Source organism: Triturus cristatus, chromosome 12 (assembly GCF_964204655.1).
Source record: "Triturus cristatus chromosome 12, aTriCri1.1, whole genome shotgun sequence".
Classification (NCBI taxonomy): domain Eukaryota; kingdom Metazoa; phylum Chordata; class Amphibia; order Caudata; family Salamandridae; genus Triturus; species Triturus cristatus.
The window spans coordinates 192,628,671-192,648,435 of NC_140595.1; the positions used below are offsets into that span (position 1 = coordinate 192,628,671).

The window sequence follows — 19,765 nt, forward strand, 5'->3', positions numbered from 1 at the left end:
GGTATTCCCGAGCGCATGGGCTGGTGGTGTCTGTTAGCGGCATGATCAGGGACTTAGACCAGTTTATTTTGAGGCCCGAATGCTGCCCAAACTTGATATTTTCCCTCAGTAATGGATTTAAATTATGCTCTGGGTCACGCACGTATAGCATCATGTCGTCTGCATACAACGAGATATGTAGGGGTCTTTGCGGGCATTGAAGCGCAGAGTAGTGGTGTTTTTGTCTAATTTTACACGCTAATGGCTCTAACGCTATCGCAAATAGCAGGGGCGATAGCGGGCATCCCTGCCTCGTCCCCCTCGAGATACGTATTGGTTGAGATACGTATTTGTTAACCCTAATACGTGCCGTTGGCGCCGTGTATAATAATTGTATCCCCTGAAGGAAAACCGGAGGAAATCCCATTCGCTGTAGAATCGTATGTAAATAGGGCCATTCAATGGAGTCAAATGCTTTTGCAGCATTCAGAAGTACAGCTGCTGCTTTAGTATTGGGAGTTAAATAGTGCGATAAAGCAAATAGTGTTCTAGTGTTATGAGCTGTGGACCTAGATGGGATAAACCCTGATTGGTCCGGTAATATCAATTTGGTCATTAGCGGTTGCAACCGCGTGGCCATGAGCTTGGCCAGTATCTTGGTATCTACATTGATTAGGGACAATGGCCAATACGAGTCACAGCATTCAGGATCTTTATTTGGTTTCAATAGGGTTATAATCATGGCTTCTCGTAATGTCGGCGGCAGCCTCTGCTTTTCGTGGGCATCTCTGTACATCTCCACCAAGTGAGGTGCCAATTGATCTGCAAATGTCTTATAAAATTCACACGTGAACCCATCAGATCCCGGTGCTTTTCCGTTTGGCAGGGATTTAATGACTTCCGTCACCTCCTCCTCAGTAATAGGCATGGACAAGTATTCTCTCTGCGCATCCGACAGCCATGCAATCGCGACATCAGCTAGATAATCCCTTATCTCTTCAGGCGATGCTGTAGATTGCGAAGCATATAACGCTTCATACGTGCTCATGAATTCTTTTAGTATGCCGTGCGTATCATACCTCAGCCCTCCCTTATCATCCCTGACCGCCCGAACTGCCTGTGGCGCCCGGCCGGAACATATTTTCACTGCCAGACTTTTGCCAGGCCTACCGCTCTCACCATAATTTCTCGCTTCTTGCCGCCTACCTATGTATTTGATTTCATCCTCTGCATAGGTTTGATATTCCGATAGTACAGTCCTAATTTCTCCCAGCAGTTTCATATCACGTGTACGCTCATACTCATGTTCCAGGGCCTGTGGTTTACTTTCACGGGTAGTGAGCTGCTGTCTTATATCTTTGAGTATGCCCGCAGTAGTGCCTATGCAGACACCCCGAATCGTGGCCTTAAATGCTTCCCATAGCAAGCCAGGGTCATCCGTAGAGGGTGCATTAAAATCAAAATACTCCTTAATGGCTTGGCTTATAGTCTCCGTATACATCGTATCTAATAGAGCTTTGGCATTAAACCTCCAGCTATATGGAGGTGGCCTGTAGTGTGGCAGAGCTAAGGACAAGAATACCGGGTTGTGGTCCGACAGTGTTCTGGGGATGTGTCTTATGGATTCCGCCCACTGCAGTATCTCCTCAGAGCCCAGCCAGTAGTCAATACGTGACCAGCTACCATGTGCAGCTGATACGTGTGTGGCTTCCATACATGTAGGGTTTCGGGTTCGCCAGATATCCAAAAGACGCCTATCAATCATGATATCTCGCACTTTACACACTTCATGAGGCTCATTCGTTGCACCTGACCTGTCCAGTGTGTGCATTGCAATATTGAAATCACCCCCCAAAATTACCGGTATGTCAGGCAATTCACTAAGTGTGCGCCATATCTTGTGGTAGAAATCGGGGTCATCAGTGTTCGGACCATATGTATTGAGTATGGCAATTCTCTGCCCCCGTATTGTTCCTGTGATTAGAACCGATCGCCCAATTTCGTCTGCAATAGCGGCGTCTATACTAAATTGCACTCCCTTTTTAACCAGTATAATAACCCCTCTAGCATATGAGGAATATGAGGAACAACGTGTACTCTCCGCCCACCTGCGCCCCAACTGTGTCCTAGAGGGTGGTGTAAGGTGTGTTTCCTGCAGGAGGGCAATATCAATCCTCTAGATCAATCAGTCTAGATATGCAAAGACCTGCCTGATTTTTGGGGGATTATTAAGACCTCTGATATTCCAGGTTAACAGGTTTAAGTGTTTGGGTCGTGTCTTCACATCCGTCATCAGCAGCCGGCTAGCTCTATGGATTTAGAACGTTTGCAGTCTGCACCGCAGCTCAGAAATAAGCACATCAACACGGTTATATGTATCTGAAAGTGGTTCTGGGACTCAGCGATGTTTCTCAAGTACCCAAGCCTGTAGAACATTCCCCAACCCCCTTTCACCCACCCCCCACCCACTTCAGCATCCCAACCATGCCAAAGACATATCCCATAACAAATTAGAAACATAACTCAGCTGAAATTGGGGAGCACCCGCATAGGGGGTCCACCGAGAGCACACAACTCCATCCATCGTAATGGATGTGGTCAAGCATATGTATATGTTGCAGACTCACCCCAACCCGCAATCTCAAGGGTATCTAAATGACCTACGATCGACTCCACATACTGCGCAGTCTACAACACAGCGACAATGCCCTCATGTGTTCGCAAGTTTCAAACAGATCATAGCGGTAGCCATGCCATCCCGACCAGAGGGTCAGAATGCACGTCCGCCACCCAAACCCCGACATCCAGTTCAAACCCAGTGTCACAGCCTGTCGAGGACCCACCCGCACGCTCAGAGGCGAAGATGCCCGTCCAACCACCACCCAGAGCACAGAAGTAGCAGCCAGGTGGCCCCGTCAGACAGCCCTCCGCACCTCCTCTTACTGTCTCTTCTGAAGCCAACCCGCTGAGCCCAAGGGCGACATTCAACACGGCAGCAGCACTGCCTCCCCAGGCCACCCCTTGCGTATAGTTTACAGATATCGCCCTAATAGTTCAGGAGTTCAGCGCCATTCCAGCCTGTCTAAGGGCATGGCCACCTGCCATAGTTCGCCAGTGTCTTCCATACCCTGCGTCCCTGTGGCCGCCGAGTCGCCCAGGGCATCAACAGTCTGGCCCCGCAATAATAAGCATATTTAGATATTACCAGATCATGATGTCATATGTTCGAGACAGATCCCACCATATGTCCACAGCTAGCCCTGGTCTTTATCTTGCTCCAACTGCCGCAGCTCTTTGCGCCTAGCATTGATTTTCTTAAGGAAGTCCTGCGCTGCTTTCGGCGTCTGAAGAATGGTAGCTCGGCCCTCATGCATCACTCTGAGCCGCGCCGAATACAGCATGGCGTATTCAATTTTTAATTCACGCAGTTTCTATTTGACCGGGTTGAACTCTCTCCGCGCCAGCTGCACCGACATAGTGAAGTCTGGGTAGAACTCCAGAGCGTTTCCCTGGTAGTTTATCTGCTGTTTCTCACGCGCCAGCCTCAGGATGCTGTCGCGGTCTCTGTAACTAAGGACACGGGCAAGTATCGGTCGCGGAGTGGCCCCAGGCTTCGGCCGCGGAGCAAGAGATCTGTGCGCACGTTCAATCACAAACATGGTAGAAAGGTTTTCCGTGCCAAAGACATTGCGGATTAGTTCCTCAACATAGGTTTCCATGCGACCCGTATTTGTTGATTCCGGAACCCCCGCGATTCGCACATTATTGCGTCTGGACCTCGCTTCTAAATCCTCCGCTTTCGTTTTGATATCTTCCAGTAGCCTCTCCATCTCCGTGCATTTTCGGGTCGTATCATGAGATTCATCCTCCACCGCCGCGATGCGAGTTTCCGCTTCGACAAGGCGCTCTCCGTGCTTGTCAAGCTTGGCCGCCATATTGTCCACCCGCAAGGTAATCGTGTCTAGTTTGCCATTTATGTCCTGCAAGCTGCGCTGTATGGCCTGTAAGACCCCCTCCATACCCGTAGGTACCTCAGGATCAGATTGAGATTCGGCGTCCGGCGTCGCTGTCGCACCTTTGGTTTGTTTTTTCGCCTCAAATGGGAGTTTAGTCTGCATCCTGTCCGCTTTTCCCATGTTCACGTTATGAAGATCCCACGACCTGAATACCAGCTGATTCCGCAGCACAGCCCAGCGTAGAGATCAAGGAACCCAGCTCACCGCTCCGGATGCGACCACCGGCCCAGCATGCGCCGTCCTCCGCCACCAACCCGCTGACGCAGCCTCTGAGCTTGTTCTGGCCTACAGTAGAGGAAGCGCGCGACAGGCCACGACACTCTCACTCCACTTTTAAGTGAGACTATACAGCTGCGCAGCGATCCCGTCAGGGGGCACACACGCGGACAGTCAGCAATTGATCCTCCAATATTGCACCACCGACGTTTTGCCCCCGAGCCGCGCCCTCAGCCACCGTACCTTCGGGCCATAGGGCACAGGAACATGGCCAGCCAGGCCCAAGAAGTGCCTCAGAAGCCCCTCCCGGAGTCTCGCCTGGGTCCGGCCGTACTGCTCTCCACTCCAGCGCGTGTAGGGCAGTGGGGGGGTGGTCTCGATCTCTCCAGCGGTGCACGAAGGTGTCTCGTGAGTAGAAGGCACAGCGCACCTCACATCACACTCAGCCCAGCATGTGCCCTCCCCGCGAGGACACCGCTCGCCACTGTATCGCGGGCCGACATCACGCCGGACCAGCCACAGACCAGCAGTATTCCGCCGGCTTCACAGCCGGTCCGCTCCCTCCGCCTTATTGTATGCCGCCTTTTTGTCTGATCCCAGTGTCAGACCATTGGACGGGATGGAGCCCCCGACGCCGCATATAAATAACAGGTACGCCACCGGCCAATCCAGCAGCGCAGTGTATTTATCTGCCTCCCAGGCACAGTGCGATCAGGGCGCTAATGCATCGCTGTCTCCGCTCTTCGACTCATTAAATTCCACTGGGCGCCGCCATCTTGTTCGCGCCGTATCTCCGCTCGCTCCTGGCAGATAAACTCAATTTGTGGAGTTTAGGGGTACGTTCACCGCCTCTCGCCGCTCATATTGCGGAGCCGAGTGGTTCCGATCCTTAATTTCTTCAGTTGCGGGCAGTTGCAAGCCCACTCACGATGGTTATATCCGCATTTTTGGCTTGACCGGCGGAGCCGTCTCAGAAGGCGGCCATGTCGCCGTGCGCCCTCTAGCGCCCCCTCTTTTAGGTACTTCTATACCCTGAAGGGGGTCCCGAGAGGCTTGCAGAGGGGTAGAACAACAAAGAAAAGGAGCGGTAAGTATGGTTATGATGATATCTAATGATACACTTTCACCTCACCCAAGTGGAGGAAACGGTGCCAAAGTGAAGGAGCAGACGAAAGGGAAAAGAACACCCAACATGCAGCAGTTTGGCAGGAGAAGCACAAGGTGCCTTGTATATTAGAGGCGGAGGAGGGGCAAGTGACCACCTGACTGGGAGTGGTCGCAGTTAAAACATCACAACAGCTGACCCAAAGGGGAAAAAAAAAAGAAAAAAAGACACTTGGAACGGTTACTGATGAAAGCCATTTGGAGGCTGAAACACGTCTGCCAAGCAATTCAAGGACTTTTTATGCCGAGCGCAATACATCCAATAAAGCCTTTCAAGTTTACCCCAGAGCTGTGTCGCATTCTGTCCTTACTTGGGAGAGAACTTGGTCTTCGTATTCAGCCAGCAAAGCAGAAGCTGGTCCGCGACACGCCCTCTCGGTCCGTAGCCCCACGGGCGTCCTGCACTTCTGGTTGTGCAAGAACCTGCAGCATGGAGCCCCCTCGGTACTAGTTATTTCCATTTGGATGTTACAGGTACATGGGGAGAGAGGAGGCATTATTTTAGTGCCTGAGAAGGGGGACTTGAAAAGGCTTTGGCCCCGTCAGGCAACTGCGGCGGTGTGGGTCCCACCCGCCAACAAAGAGTGGGACATCACCTGATGTTGGAAAAGCACCATTACTCAATGGGCTTTCATGGAGGACTCCAACACCCAGCATGCAGCGGTTTGGCAGGAGAAGCGCGAGGTGCCTACTACCTTTATTGTCTGCAACCAGCATTGGAAATTCGAAGACTTAAGATAAACAAAATCCAACGCGTTTCGGAGCTGACAAATGCTCCTTCTTCAAAGGATAACGGCTCCGCTGTATGCTGAAAACTCGTAAGATCCCCATTACTGCATGCTCCGTAAAATAGTCCCCGTGGACTTCTCATGTGAGCATAGTTCTTAGCATGCTGGTACATGTAGTTTAATTATTCTCGAGCTTATTTTTTTCCATGTGGAATCAGCATACCAGCAGAGTTTGTAATGTCCATATAATCCCATGTGGGGCTCCGAATTCAAACTGTTGGTCGCTTTCCTTTTTCAGCTGCGCCGTGCAAGGTAGGAATAGATTCCACAGCCTCTGGCCCCGTAGTTTGGTGGTTCATTCCCCACGGCCGTGACAGCCGTGTACGAATCCACCTCTAAACTTTGTCACGTTGCGGGAATGAACACAGCAACTGACGATTCAAAAACCTGTATTGTCTGCAACCAGCATTGGAAATTCGAAGACTTAAGATAAACAAAATCCAACTCGTTTCGGAGCTGACAAATGCTCCTTCTTCAAAGAATAACTGCTCCGCTGTATGCTGAAAACTCATAACATCACCATTACTGCATGCTCCGTAAAACAGTCCCCGTGGACTTCTCATGTGAGCATAGTTCTTAGCATGCTGGTACATGTAGTTTAATTATCCTCGAGCTTAATTTTTTCCGCCTTGTAGGAATCCACCTCTAAACTTTGTTACGTTGCGGGAATGAACACAGCAGCTGACGATTCACATGAGAAGTCCACGGGGACTATTTTACGGAGTATGCAGTAATGGTGATGTTCGAATTTCAAAAGCTGGTTGCAGACAATAAAGGTTTTTAAATATATATATATATATATAGTATCTACTGGCGGTCGCCAGTAGATAGTTATAGTTAGGACCGCGTTGCCATAGGAAATCCGCAACATTCTATTTTGAATAACTTTGGCGCCGATTGACGAATCCTTGCGAAATTCTCAAAATAGGTGGGGCGCTCCGCTCCGCTCCTTCCCTGAAAGTCTCGGGGGGATTCGTCAAGCGGGGACTGAGAAAAAGGGGGGGTCCCAAAATGCGTTTTCCCCATGCATTTTTCCATAGGACCTTTAGTCCGAGCTACAGCCCGAACGGCTGAACAGAATTACTTGAATTTTGGTAGAGAGGTAGCCCTCAGGTCAGGGATGTGCCTTTTGAAGGTCTTGTGTAAATCTGTTTAGTATTTCCTGAGAAAATAGCATGTAAATCAATATATATATCTATAGGCGCGCTCCGAGCGCGTACCGTAAGCTTACCGTACGCGCACGCCGCCGTGCACGAGCGCGATTCTGATTGGTTGTAAACATTCGAATCGGTCGAAACCAGGAAGTGTCGGCCGCCATTTTATCTCTCGCACTGTGAGGAGGGGTTAAAACCAAAGGTGGATAACGTGAAAAGGGGGCAGGCTGGACAGTTCCTGACCCCCTAGCCTTGGACCCCCAAGGGCAAAAATGTATTTAAATTTTTTTTCAAAAAATCGCGGGGTGCGCGTAGCGTACGCGCACGGCGTAAACGGAAAATTCTGCGAACTTTGCGTAACGATTACGCGTACCGTGCGCGCACGGCAAAAAAAAAAGATTGAAAAAGAAAGCTTAAAAAAAAAAAAAATTGTGAGGTAAGGTTGGCTCTTAAAAGAGCCGTTGGGTTAATACAGGGATAGAGGAAAGAAAGAATGGGAATATTATGAGCGTCTACAAACATGCTGGTCTATCTTATTGTTAATAAGGGAAACACTGGTCTCCCCAAAAACAATAAGACCACAACATGTTGTACACCTCATCGAAACCCTCCGAAATCGAGGGTTAATGTCCACAGGAGCAGAAGAAGGTGATGCTCCCACCTCAGAGGAAGGGCTCAGCTGAGCTGCCGATGATGTACTCGGCTGAGCTTCTGAGGTTGGGCTCTGGTGACTTACTGAAGAGTTTTGTCCAGTATGTCGAGCAAAGGTCCTGGGATGTTTATCCCTAAGGTGTCTCATCATAGAGTGATTTCCAAAGGAATACTTCTTCCTTGGATTTCCTCTAGATAAAACACGGTCACAAAGTGTGCAAGTGACCAATGGAGCATTGACCTTTTTCTGCCCCTCTGGAAAAGTAAAATACTCCCATACAAAAGAATTCTTTTGTTTCCTCCTTCTCTGGATGATGGTGGTGCTGCTAGCCTCACTCTCAGAAGAGGTCTGCTGTTCTGCCATTGTATCTCAATGTCAATCCAGCTCCTTCTCCTAGGGGATCTCAAGCAGTAATGAGGGGAATGGGTGTGGTGTTGGAAGTTTCTGGAACTGAAAGTAGTTTAAACCAATGAAAAGTGTTCTTTGTGGGTCACATGACCTACCGTGCGCGCTCCGTAAGCTTACGGTACGCGCTCGTAAACAAGTACACATGCGCAAACGTAACGCTTACGGAGCGCTTACGGGGCGCGTACGTATGACGCACTCGCGCATGCGCATTACACGCACCCGCGTAACCGCGACGTTGGTTCCGCGCAACGCGCATGCGTGTACGCGTTGCCGAAAAAGTACGCATGCGTACGTACATCACGTACGTATCACGTAAGCGCACCGTACTTATGACGTACGGAGCGCGTAGCGTCAGCTTACCGTACGCGCACGGCAAAAAATGCATAAAAAAAAAAACTTAGCATTTAAAAAACCGTACAAATTCACTGAAAAAACCATAGGTTACACACACGTTATAGTTAGGAATTAGCATTTAAAAAACCTTGCAAATTCACTGAAAAAAACCATAGGTTTCACACATGTTATAGCTGGACATTTCATTCGTGAAAAACCAATGAAATTCCCCCGTTATAGTTAGTGCAGACAACTATAACTCACGCGACCGCAATCCTCTGCTGATGACGTCAGATATTACATCACTGATGACATATGTGTCTTTCTGAAAAAAAAATATTTGTAATATATGTATAGCTAAAAATTAATGGAAGAAGACATGGGTAAATAAGTGTCTAAATACAGTGATGTAATATCTGACGTCATCAGCAGAGGATTGCGGTCGCGTGAGTTATAGTTGTCTGCACTAACTATAACGGGGGAATTTCATTGGTTTTTCACGAATGAAATGTCCAGCTATAACATGTGTGAAACCTATGGTTTTTTTCAGTGAATTTGCAAGGTTTTTTAAATGCTAATTCCTAACTATAACGTGTGTGTAACCTATGGTTTTTTCAGTGAATATATATATATATATATATATATATATATATATTATAGGTCGTAGGCATATATCCTGTTTTCAGGTTCTCTTTATGATCTATTTATCAGTTTCCTTACGTTCGCTGTTGTGCTCTTTAAGGGGGGGGGTGACACAAAGGGGTGGAAAGGTGTGATTGAAAAAATTAAAGAAGATTTTAGCTGGAGCTCGGGGCCTTTTAGAAGTGAGGGTGCAAGACTCTGTCACTCAACCCACTGCTCCAACCTACTACCCGACCTCCCAACCTTCACCTTTTTCCTGTATCACGTACCGCCTCTTGCTGCAACTCTCCAGAGTTGCAGCGGCTCCTGCGCTTCCTCCAGGGACCACAATTCTTCACACCGGATGTCCGGAATTCCCTGGGCTTCGGCGTCCTTGGTGGCGGTGTCTTCCTCCTTGGTAATGTCATTCTCGGCGACGTCTCTGTTGGCGGTCTTCCTCTCTGCAGCGGTTTCCCCAATGGTGACCTCCTTGATGGCGTCTTAATCCTTGGTGGCATCTTCCTCCTTGGCGGTGTCTTCCTCCTTGTTGCCCTTCGTCTGTTTCTTCGTCTCCTTTTCTCCTCCTTCTCTGATTTCTGATTGGGCCTTTTGTCGCACACCCTTGCTTCGTGATTGGCCCGACCGCTGGGTTGATGTGTCTTCGTCTTGCAGAATTGAATGACAGTCCATTCTTACTGTCTGCTTCCTTTCCCAGCCCCCGTCGTCATCATCAGCACCCAGGAAGAATGGAGACCATGGACGCGGAGCGGGAGGTAAGTCAAGGGTCCGGGGGGGGTTGGGTTGCTTTCTCACAGACACCTTAAGGAGCATTACGCACAGCACTAAACCGCATCCAACCAAGGTCTCACTCTACACCACCATGAGTCATGCAAAAGGCCATCCATAATCTCTAAAGCAACCGTGCATCCTTCCCATGGCAACTACGCATCCCCGTCAAGGCCGGCTGCAGCCAGTGATGGTACTCTAAAGCGCTACCTGGCCGACAAAGTCCTACTTGGTCATGCCATTTGTATTTGGGCACTATCAAAAAGCCAGTAATATGGCTGTTATAATCTTTCACTCCCTCATTATTCCTCCTTCTCCTCTCCATCTCCTTCCCTGTTTCTCTTCCCCCGCACACGTCCAGCAGTGGTGAGCTCCAATTAGAATCTAAGAGTGGAGCTCAACTTAGAATGTTGGTAACATCTCCTGTCAGCTAGGAGACATGGAGTATGCATCTTGAATAAAGCTGTTTTCTCTTACCTTATTAGATTCATCGTCTTTTTAACAATGGTCAAGCTCCTCCTCCCTAGGTGACCTTCATGGGCTAAGTCAACAATATGTTCCCTCAGTCCAGAAGGATGTACACGTTTTCCCAGTCTGAGGGTAAGACCGCCTTTTAAAGAAAAAACATTTCTTATATTCGAAAAGGTTGTAAATCGGTAGGTAAAACATTGCATCTTTCTGGCCATCCCTCTACTATATTCTCTTTAACTGAAGTCAGTACTTTACCCGTTGACATTTAATTCAACCATTCCTCTTTCATGATGGCTGAAACAGAAATGGATAATAAAGGGTTACAGTGGTCTGGTATGTCCCCATTCTTTTGTTGTATGGGCATCCTAGATAAGAAATCTGTTGCAAAATTCTTCACTCCTGGAACATATTCCATTTTGAAATGAAATCCTTATAACCCTAAAATCCGGTTGTATGTCGGAACAACGAGTTCCTCTACCCTGCCTACCTTTACAATGCAGTCTCTACAACGACTGCGTCTTAAATACAAATTGCTTTACCACGCATTCCTTTACCACGAATTTTCGTTGTAAAGGCATGCATGGTAAACGGCTAACCATGGCTAGGGTTACCACCCCCATCCTCCTCCCCATGAACCCTAAATACACCCCTCACCCCCTAAAAACTACTCCAAACCCACCCACCCTCTAAAAACTACTCCAAACCCCCACCCCCTAAAAATTACCCCACCCCCAAAAAAACTACTCCGACCCCCTCACCCCCTGAACCACACCACCCCTAAAATGTACCCCTAACCCCTCCACCCCTAAAAACTAACCCGAACCACCCACCCCCTAAAAACTACTCCGTACCCCTCCACCCCCGGAAAACTACCCTGAAACCCCTCTTACCTGTCCTGTTCGCTTTCTAACACTCCTCTCTCCCGCCCATCAAACACTAGACCGACTTTGCCTTAACCACGCACATGCGTGGTTAAGCTAAAGTCGTTGTTAGGGCAAGTTGTTGTTCGGCTTGCGGGCTTCCGGAACTCGTGAGTCTGGCCTTGTTTTTCTGGATGTTTCCCCTAAAATCCATTTGGATATATGTGGAGTTGCTTTTTCCACATCCTTTGTTGAGAATACTGAAACTAAAGGTTTATGATCAGCTCTTACGTGCAGTGGTAGACCCCATAAATAGAATTTTAAATAGTTTACCGCCCAGAAGCAGGCTAATGGCTCTTTTTCCACAGTGGAGTAGTTAAATTCACCACCTTTTAATGTCCTTGAGGCAAAAGCAATAATTCTTTCAGCCCCACCCTCAATTTACACAGCACAGTGTAGCTCCTAAACCCTTATTACTAGCATCAGCGGTCAACAGTCTTGAGTCATGAGTAATGGCATTTTTGATTTTTTTCAAATGAGTTTTTTCTGTTCCACATTCCATTCAAAGATGGTATCATTCTTTAATAATGCCTTCATGGGTTGGACTTGGTCAACACATTTTCTTTTTACAAATCTGGACATGTAATCTGCCAAACCCAAAAATAATTTGACATCATCTTTATTTGAAGGAATATGAGCATTTTATGGTTTGCTGTCAATAGGAGTGTATGGGGAGACTCGGATCTGCAAAACCCTTCACCTTTACTCCATCCAACAATATGTCACCAGTGGGGTACACACATTTCACATCATTTTCAGAAGAACTCACTTGAAAAATATTTCTTATCTCCCTGCTCACTCATCTGATTTGATAAAATGTACTTTGTTTCCTACTTCCTTACACACTTTAGCAAAGTGGCCTCTTTTATTGCAGTCCCTGCAAATTACTCCCCTTGCCACACATTTTGGGTTTTTAGCTAAATGATTTCTTTTACCACATCCAAAACATTTCCATTTACCACTATTTTTAGGTTGGTTGTGTTGTAATTGTACATCCTTTACTTTGCACTCATCCTCAACCTCATGAACTTCTCCATTATCTTTCTGTGGGTCAGAAGTTACTTTCATCTCTTTAATACATAAGGCTGTCTGTTCAATAATTTTTGCGATATTGATGGCCTCAGAAAGACTAGAATTCAATGATAAACGTTTCTCTTGTACCTTCTGATCGTTGGCTCACCTTACTGGTCAATATTTTATTATGTTAAAAACCATTAAACGTTTGCATAAAATGTGCATTTTAGCCAAAGAAACAGTACAGTACGTGCAATGATTATTGTAACAATCAACCGGTGTCAATATAGTTCATAATTCAGTTAAAACCAATAAATAACAGATTATTATTACAATTTCAAACCCTTTTTGTTCTCGTGCCAATCTATCTGCTTGCAAATATCTACTCAGAATGAAAATTATGTAAAGTGTTGTGCCACATTTCAGGACTCTTAAAGCCTCTTGATACTTCCTAAAGCTCCGTTTTGGCAAAGTGGGTGAATCCATTTCTTTCTGATCTTATCATAGGCTGTGCAAAAAAAACAAAATGTATGCAACACTTTCTGTATGTTCTAAAGTGCATAGAGTGCAAGTACATTCATCATCAGATTTGTTAGATACCTTCCATTTTGTAGTGTAGACTTTAATTTTTCAAAATATCATAGCAAAATTTCAAATAAGGTATTTTTGCCAGATGAGGTTGGATAGTATCTAGGAATTCCTCTAAATCTAGGCTTGGCATAACAGCAAGAAATTTCACTGTCAAGCTACCTAAGCTTGGAATGCTGTGTAGAGTGTTCCAAACATATTCCCAATGTATTTGCTTTAGATGTTTCTTGGATCTTTAATTGAAAAACTTCATGGAGTCACCGGGGGGCCTCAGAATTAGGCGTCATTCGGAGCACCGTGGTGAGAGCCAGCACAAGTGAATCACTGGGGGTAACTGAAAATAATCGGTATTCTGAGGCCCCCCGGTGACTCCATGAAGTTTTTCAATTAAACGCCTATAAGGTACAGATACTACTGGTCTGACCTGATAACTCTAGAGTGGTGAGCACACCTCTCTCTGCAGAGCCTAAGGGGCTCTGCCTATTTAACTTCGGTCCTGACGAAAGCCCCGAGAATACACAGAGGGCTGAAACATGTTGACCCTAAACAGTGCGTAAGATAAGTAACTCGTTCTAAGAAACGCACGACACCTCATTTTAATCTCCCAATTCACTGCCTCCCTAATAAATCATTGAGGTTACAAGTGGCATAGGGATTTTAATCATTTCACAAGACCACGAGCACATCTTCACCTCTATTTCTGACCCCTACTGACAGTACCAGCGGGTCTCCCTCCAGGCGGAGGTCAGCATTTTACAAAGAAAAAGACCCAATGATGACGCTGAAACAGTACACAAAAGGCGGAGAATGAAAATATACCGCCATCGACCTGTGTACTTGTATGAGGGTTTTTTAATGACGGACACTACCGAAAGACCCTGGTCACACAGGACAAGTGGTCCATTCTCTCTCCCACCCATGATTTATAACTAACCATTGGAAGCCGGATGGACCATAGCTTCTCTTTCCCTCTTCTTTGATTATTACACATCTCTGTAATGAGCCGGTTCCTGTATCGATTACTGTATCCAGTAGCGTATGCCTCAAAATTCCAACATGTTCCATCTGCCTAAAGTTTAGATCATGGTACATTGGTATTAATGGTATCACTGCTGGTAAATCTAAAAGTCCTCTTATAAATTTGTTCTCGCTAAGGGCAAGCTGTTTTATGTTATATATGCCCCACAACTCAGCCCCGTATAAAGCTGCTGCCTGAGCTTTATGTGTGTAAAACTCTAGGGCCGGTGTAATCGTTTTAGTTGTGGACGTATTGTATCTATTAGAAATTGCCCTTATGACGTGCTAGAACCATTTTTGCTTCATTTATTTGGGGATTCCCCAATAGCCTGGAATGAAGTGTTATACCCAAATAATTAAAGTGTGATGCAGCTCCAAGTTCTATTGGCCAACTGTGATGTTTCTCCTAAAAGTCCTATGAGGTTTTATAGCCACGTATTTTGTCTTTCTGGTATATATTTCCAGTCCCTTTCCAATACAATACGTGTTGAAGCTGTCTAGTAAATTTTGGAGACTCCTCAGCGTTTGTGAGACCAGAATGGTATTGTCCGCGAAAAGTAGCACGGTAGCTTCAGGGAGTGATGACTACACTTGTTAAGACGATCAACAACATCAATAATATAGAGTGAGAACAGGATAGATGTGAGTACACACCCTTGTTTCACTCCTGTATTAATATTGCAGTTTTGAAAGGTCTTTCAGCCACATTTGAATTAGGCATACTTACTGATTCTCTAATAAGGGACCAATTAGTAAGGCACACCTTACTAATTTGTCCCTTATTAGAGAATAAGTAAGTGTGTCAAATTCAAATGTGGCTGAAAGACCTTTCAAAAGTGCAATATATGTAGTACCTTTTTAATTTTTCCATTTTGATGTGTTAAAAAATGTGTGCCTTTCTAACACCATATTGGTTGTTTCTTTAAAGCGGCTTTCTAACTTATCCTAAGTGGTTTGGAAAACTTCCAAATCGTTATCTTCTCCAATAGTTTCATCAGACACATGGTCTACAATGTCCTCATGTACCTTTCTGCCTTGCACCCCTAAATTATGTGACAATATATGCTGTTTACATATTGAAGAAACATGTTCTCCTTCTATGGCAATCAAATAAGAATTGAACATTCTGATCCATCTTTACCAGGGTAATTCTGGTTTCCCAATCTCACTCAGAAATGGCGGAGGCTGATTCAAACTAGAAGCAGCCATCCCTGAAAGTAGTAATAAATTCTATAACACTTCAACAGTATAGGTATGAAACAATAATACAATAAAGAACAATTTTCGCACTGAATATTATCACAACCCCAACCCCGCCAACATTACTACAACCACTGCAGAGGAAGTTTCTATAGAGCAAAATATTGCTCCCAGTCATTTATAACCTTTATATACTGTTCTCCTGTGGAAGTTAATTCCTGTTACGAGAAAGAAGAACATTAATTGGTTAAGTTCCAAACCTTAACTATAGGACCAGGTTGATATGCTGAAGCAGAGAAAAAGAAACAAAACCCACCCATCTCCTCTCCTGATAAATATAAAGGGCTAGACGCCTGCGTAGCCTTGATCACAGGCAATGATAAGACTCCTCACGGATGCAAAAGCGAAAATGTTGGGGCGGGTGCAACACGGTGAAACTGGCACCCACCACTTCAGTTGGCATCAATATGAAGGCAGAGAGAGAACGAAGGTACACGCTTCGTCTGATTGTGTCAAGCGAAAGCAGGCACATGCCTCTTGTACTGACATAGGACAAAGGCAGGGAGAGACGGCACTGCCTCCACGGAGCACAGACAGGGGGCGGGGAGATCCATCGTCGCCATTGTTGAAAAGACAATTAATCAAATAGGGTATATTGATGCATACACCATGTCTTCAAACTCCCCACTGACAGGAGACATTACCAATATTCTAAGTTGAGCTCCACTCTAAGATTCTAAACAGAGCACACCACTGCTGGAGGTGTGCGGGGGAAACAGAAACAGTGAAGAAGAGGGAGAGGAGAAAGAGAAATAATGAGGGAGGGAAAGATTATAACACATCTCCCTTCCAAACAACAAAAAGGAGAAAATCATAGTATCCATTACATGTAAGTAAAGTAGGTTGAAGAATGGAACATTTCCTAAAACAAAGAGTAAAAACACCAATATTGCAGAGTGAAAATTTCAAACACAGACATGAATTTTAATTTGTTACATATTGTGAAGTTTAACACCACCAATTCCCCCGAGCCCAACAACCCTCTCTCCTCACCCTGTGAGTCCTAGCTGAAGAAAGAATCTTACACATAGAGGCAAGAACATTGACCAGAGTTGGATTACTATCTAGTTTGAGGCAGGTCTCAGTAATCTCATGCAAGCAACAGCTTTTGGGTCCAATGTGTGGCACATAGAGCTTCAGAAGCCTAAGCTAATTTGGGCAGAGAGGCCATTTTAGATATGGTGATGTGTTAAATGTCACTTTCTTAGTCAACCGTGGGAAGAAAGTGAGATATTTTAGTTGCATAAGGCACTGGAAGCGTCCAAAGACAATGGAGTTAGGAGGAGATGGACAAGTAGAAGAGAAAGTACAAGTTCTATCTGGCAAATGTGATGTTGCCACCATATTTACCTGTTTTTGTCCTTCGATCCACTCTTAATATCCATGTCATCTGGGCTCCTTTACTGATGTCATAAAATAACTGTCTATGATACACGTATTTGTATTAAAGATCTGAGGAGGCCATTCTTCCAGCTGAGGTTAGCTGGACCAAGTAGCATCTGCTTTAAATCTCGCGGCGTGGGTCAGCATTCTTATGTGCCCGATCAGTGCCTCTCAATAAATCCTCAATTTTCTCATTAGGAGAGAGTCAAGCAGTATTACCTCTGAGGGAACAATAAGGACTCATGTAGAGTGACAGTAGCACATCTTAAGGAGGCCTACAGAGGGAGTATGTTGTTTGCACTAACCATGGTGATTTTATCAGGCCTCTGGTGTAGTGGTTTCTGAGCCAAAGTCAATAGGCCTTTCAGACTTTGGGCATAATTATAAGTGATGCAAGACTCCCTGAGTTTTATTTCTGCACCCATAAGTACATATGCAACAAAGATTGACAAGGGATGTGGCAAAACCAGGCCATTACAAATGTTGCACTCATAAATGAGGAATAATGTGTTTCGCTACTGAGTAACAAATGTTGTTTCCCATTGTTGTGCCTTTTACCACTCAGGGATTTTGCCTACTGTTAGAAGGTGGGGAGCTGAAACATAACTGGAATTTGAGTTGTTTTTTTGTGTGCAACATTCTGGATCCATCTGGTAAATGGAGTTACCCTCCAAATTGGCAGCAACGGGCAATTTAGAAAGGAATATTCATTTTTAGAATATTTGAATGCTTAGAGCTCAATTGAGGGTAGCTTCAGGCTTATAATAGCTGTATAAGCCTTCTGCCCCAACATTGCAGTGTTTGGCTTTCTGTTTCTCCCTTTTTAACTTTAGATATTCTACCCTTAGTGGGTAAAATGTTCTAATAGGCTTATAGCCCTTCTGCCTTGGGCTGTACCTGCTATCAAAGGCACTCTAGCTCGTTATAGGCACAGGCCTATAACTTGGGTTTATGGACTTTAACAACTGGTATAGCCCTCTGCAGTGGGCTATAAGGTTATAGTATTGCAATGTTTTTATCTGAAGACGTGTGGAACAGGAGCGGGTGTGTGACGGCATTGATGGATGCACAGGGAGTGAGAACAAAAGGGTTAGATTGTCAAGTGGCGTGGAAGAGAAATGGAAGAAAAGAAAGAAGTGAAGGATGAAGGTGAGATGGAAGGAAGAAGGAAGGGAAGGAGATGGAAGGCAGAGAAGAAGGGATGATGTAATGGAGGCAAGAAGTTGAAAGAGAATGAAGGACTTGGAGATGAGAATAAATATAGGAGGTATGTAGAGAAGGAGGCAGGTAAAAATAGAAGTAGAAACAATGAAATTAAAGAAAGGAAGAAGGGACATATAAAGAGAGAAAGGGTGGCAAGAAGCCCTGCTGGAAAGAAGTAAGGTAGGTAAGAAAGTCTATAAGAATCAAGGGAGATGGAGGAAAAAAAAATTTGACGGAGGAAAGGAGAGAGTTAAGTTGAAAGATGAACAAAACCAAGTGAGGAAAGGACTTACCGTTCATCGTTTGGGCCCCGGAGTGGGTTCTGCCCCGCCAGGCCTGGCATGCTGATGTGGTCCTTTATGAACATGATGTCCCCCACGTTATACTTGTCATTCAGCCCCCCAGCTGCGTTGGTAACAATTAGAGTCTCCACCCCGAGGAGGAAGAACACCCGGATGGGGAAGGCGACCTGCAAGAGAAGACATGCCTCAGCCTAGCATATGCAGTGCAGCTACTAGCACCAGTCACACCGGAGCTCTGTTCTGGGTCAGCGAGGAGAGACTCAGTGACGTGGGCATTTGCACCACATCTGTGCACCATGCATCATTGCTGTTCTAATGATAGAGGCCAATGAAATTCAGGAAATTTCGGGGTGGGAAAAGTCTTTCAAGCACTGACCTGCAATTAGACTGGTCTATCATGCACGCCTCTCCAATGACCTTCGAACACAGCATCCTCAGAGGAAAAGGCACATACAGCCTTGGAAACAGGGTTGTCCTTGATTGCTTCCAACTGCTCAAGAGCTAACAGTGGCCAACACCCCTGATACTCACAGAGCTACCTCCCGTCTTGCTTAGTGAGTAGTTCGACCTCCTACCTGCATTTCTAAATAATTTCCTCCAGATTCAACCTGTCACGAGGGGAAGTGGTCTCCAATCCCCAGGGATACCCCAGGAGGACATGGTTGGGATCTGCAACAGCAGAAGCCTTATACTGTTGCTTCTACATACCTCCCTTTCTGTTGTCCAAGAAGCGCCTCAAGTTCTAGACTGTGGACCCGGCACCCTTTAACAACAGGTATTGTTCCTCCCCAGTTGGGACAATTTTAGTGTCCCTCCTGTGAAACATTGTGCTAATTCTGACTGCCTGCCTACCTTGACAACAGACACCAGCACAGCAAAAAAGACCGTCTGACTACACAAGAGGCTGTTGTCTGCATTTATGCCTAAGGGCCAAGTCAATGGAGCACACCTCCGTAGAAGAGATCAAGTGGAGCCACAGAAAGAAAAGAAGAAACACAAGGACACCTCTCTTAAACACAGGTGAAAGAATATCAGGTAAGATATCCCTTACCCTACTGAACAGGAGTTAGGCTGCCCTCTAGAGCATTGGCCAGGTCTTGCAATTTCTATCCTGACTGTTCTATTGGGCCAGTCCTGACAGCTACTGCAAGAGATTGTGCATGTTTCACACCCAGTCCTGTGCAAAAATCGCATTCCATGTTCCTTAAAGGATGAGGATTTCCACCTCATGATGTTCAAGTATAGGTTTGGAAACTCTTTTTTCGGCCTCTGTCAGTGCAGCTCTCAAGAAGACTGTTAGTTAGCTACAATATGTTTAGAGGGGGCTTTATGCACATCCTCTTTAATTTGTTAGTGTTTTTGTACCAGCTTACTTCAGCCATTGGTTTGAGACTTTGTCAGTCACAGCTTGGCTCAGCCAAGAGTAGTATTCCTCCTCTTAATCAGATACTATTGGCTGTTATGGTGTATCTTTCTACCTTCAATGGAGT

The 19,765-nt window shown here is 45.8% G+C and overlaps 1 protein-coding gene across 1 annotated transcript in view; it reads right to left on the bottom strand.

The window, feature by feature from the left end:
* Positions 1 to 19,765, bottom strand: part of LOC146773037 (purine nucleoside phosphorylase-like) — a 166,821-nt gene that overhangs the window by 21,524 nt on the left and 125,532 nt on the right. The window contains exon 4 of the mRNA XM_085637905.1: positions 18,267 to 18,442. Coding sequence (XP_085494031.1) covers positions 18,267 to 18,442 — 176 coding nt within the window. The remainder of the gene's footprint in view (positions 1 to 18,266; positions 18,443 to 19,765) is intronic.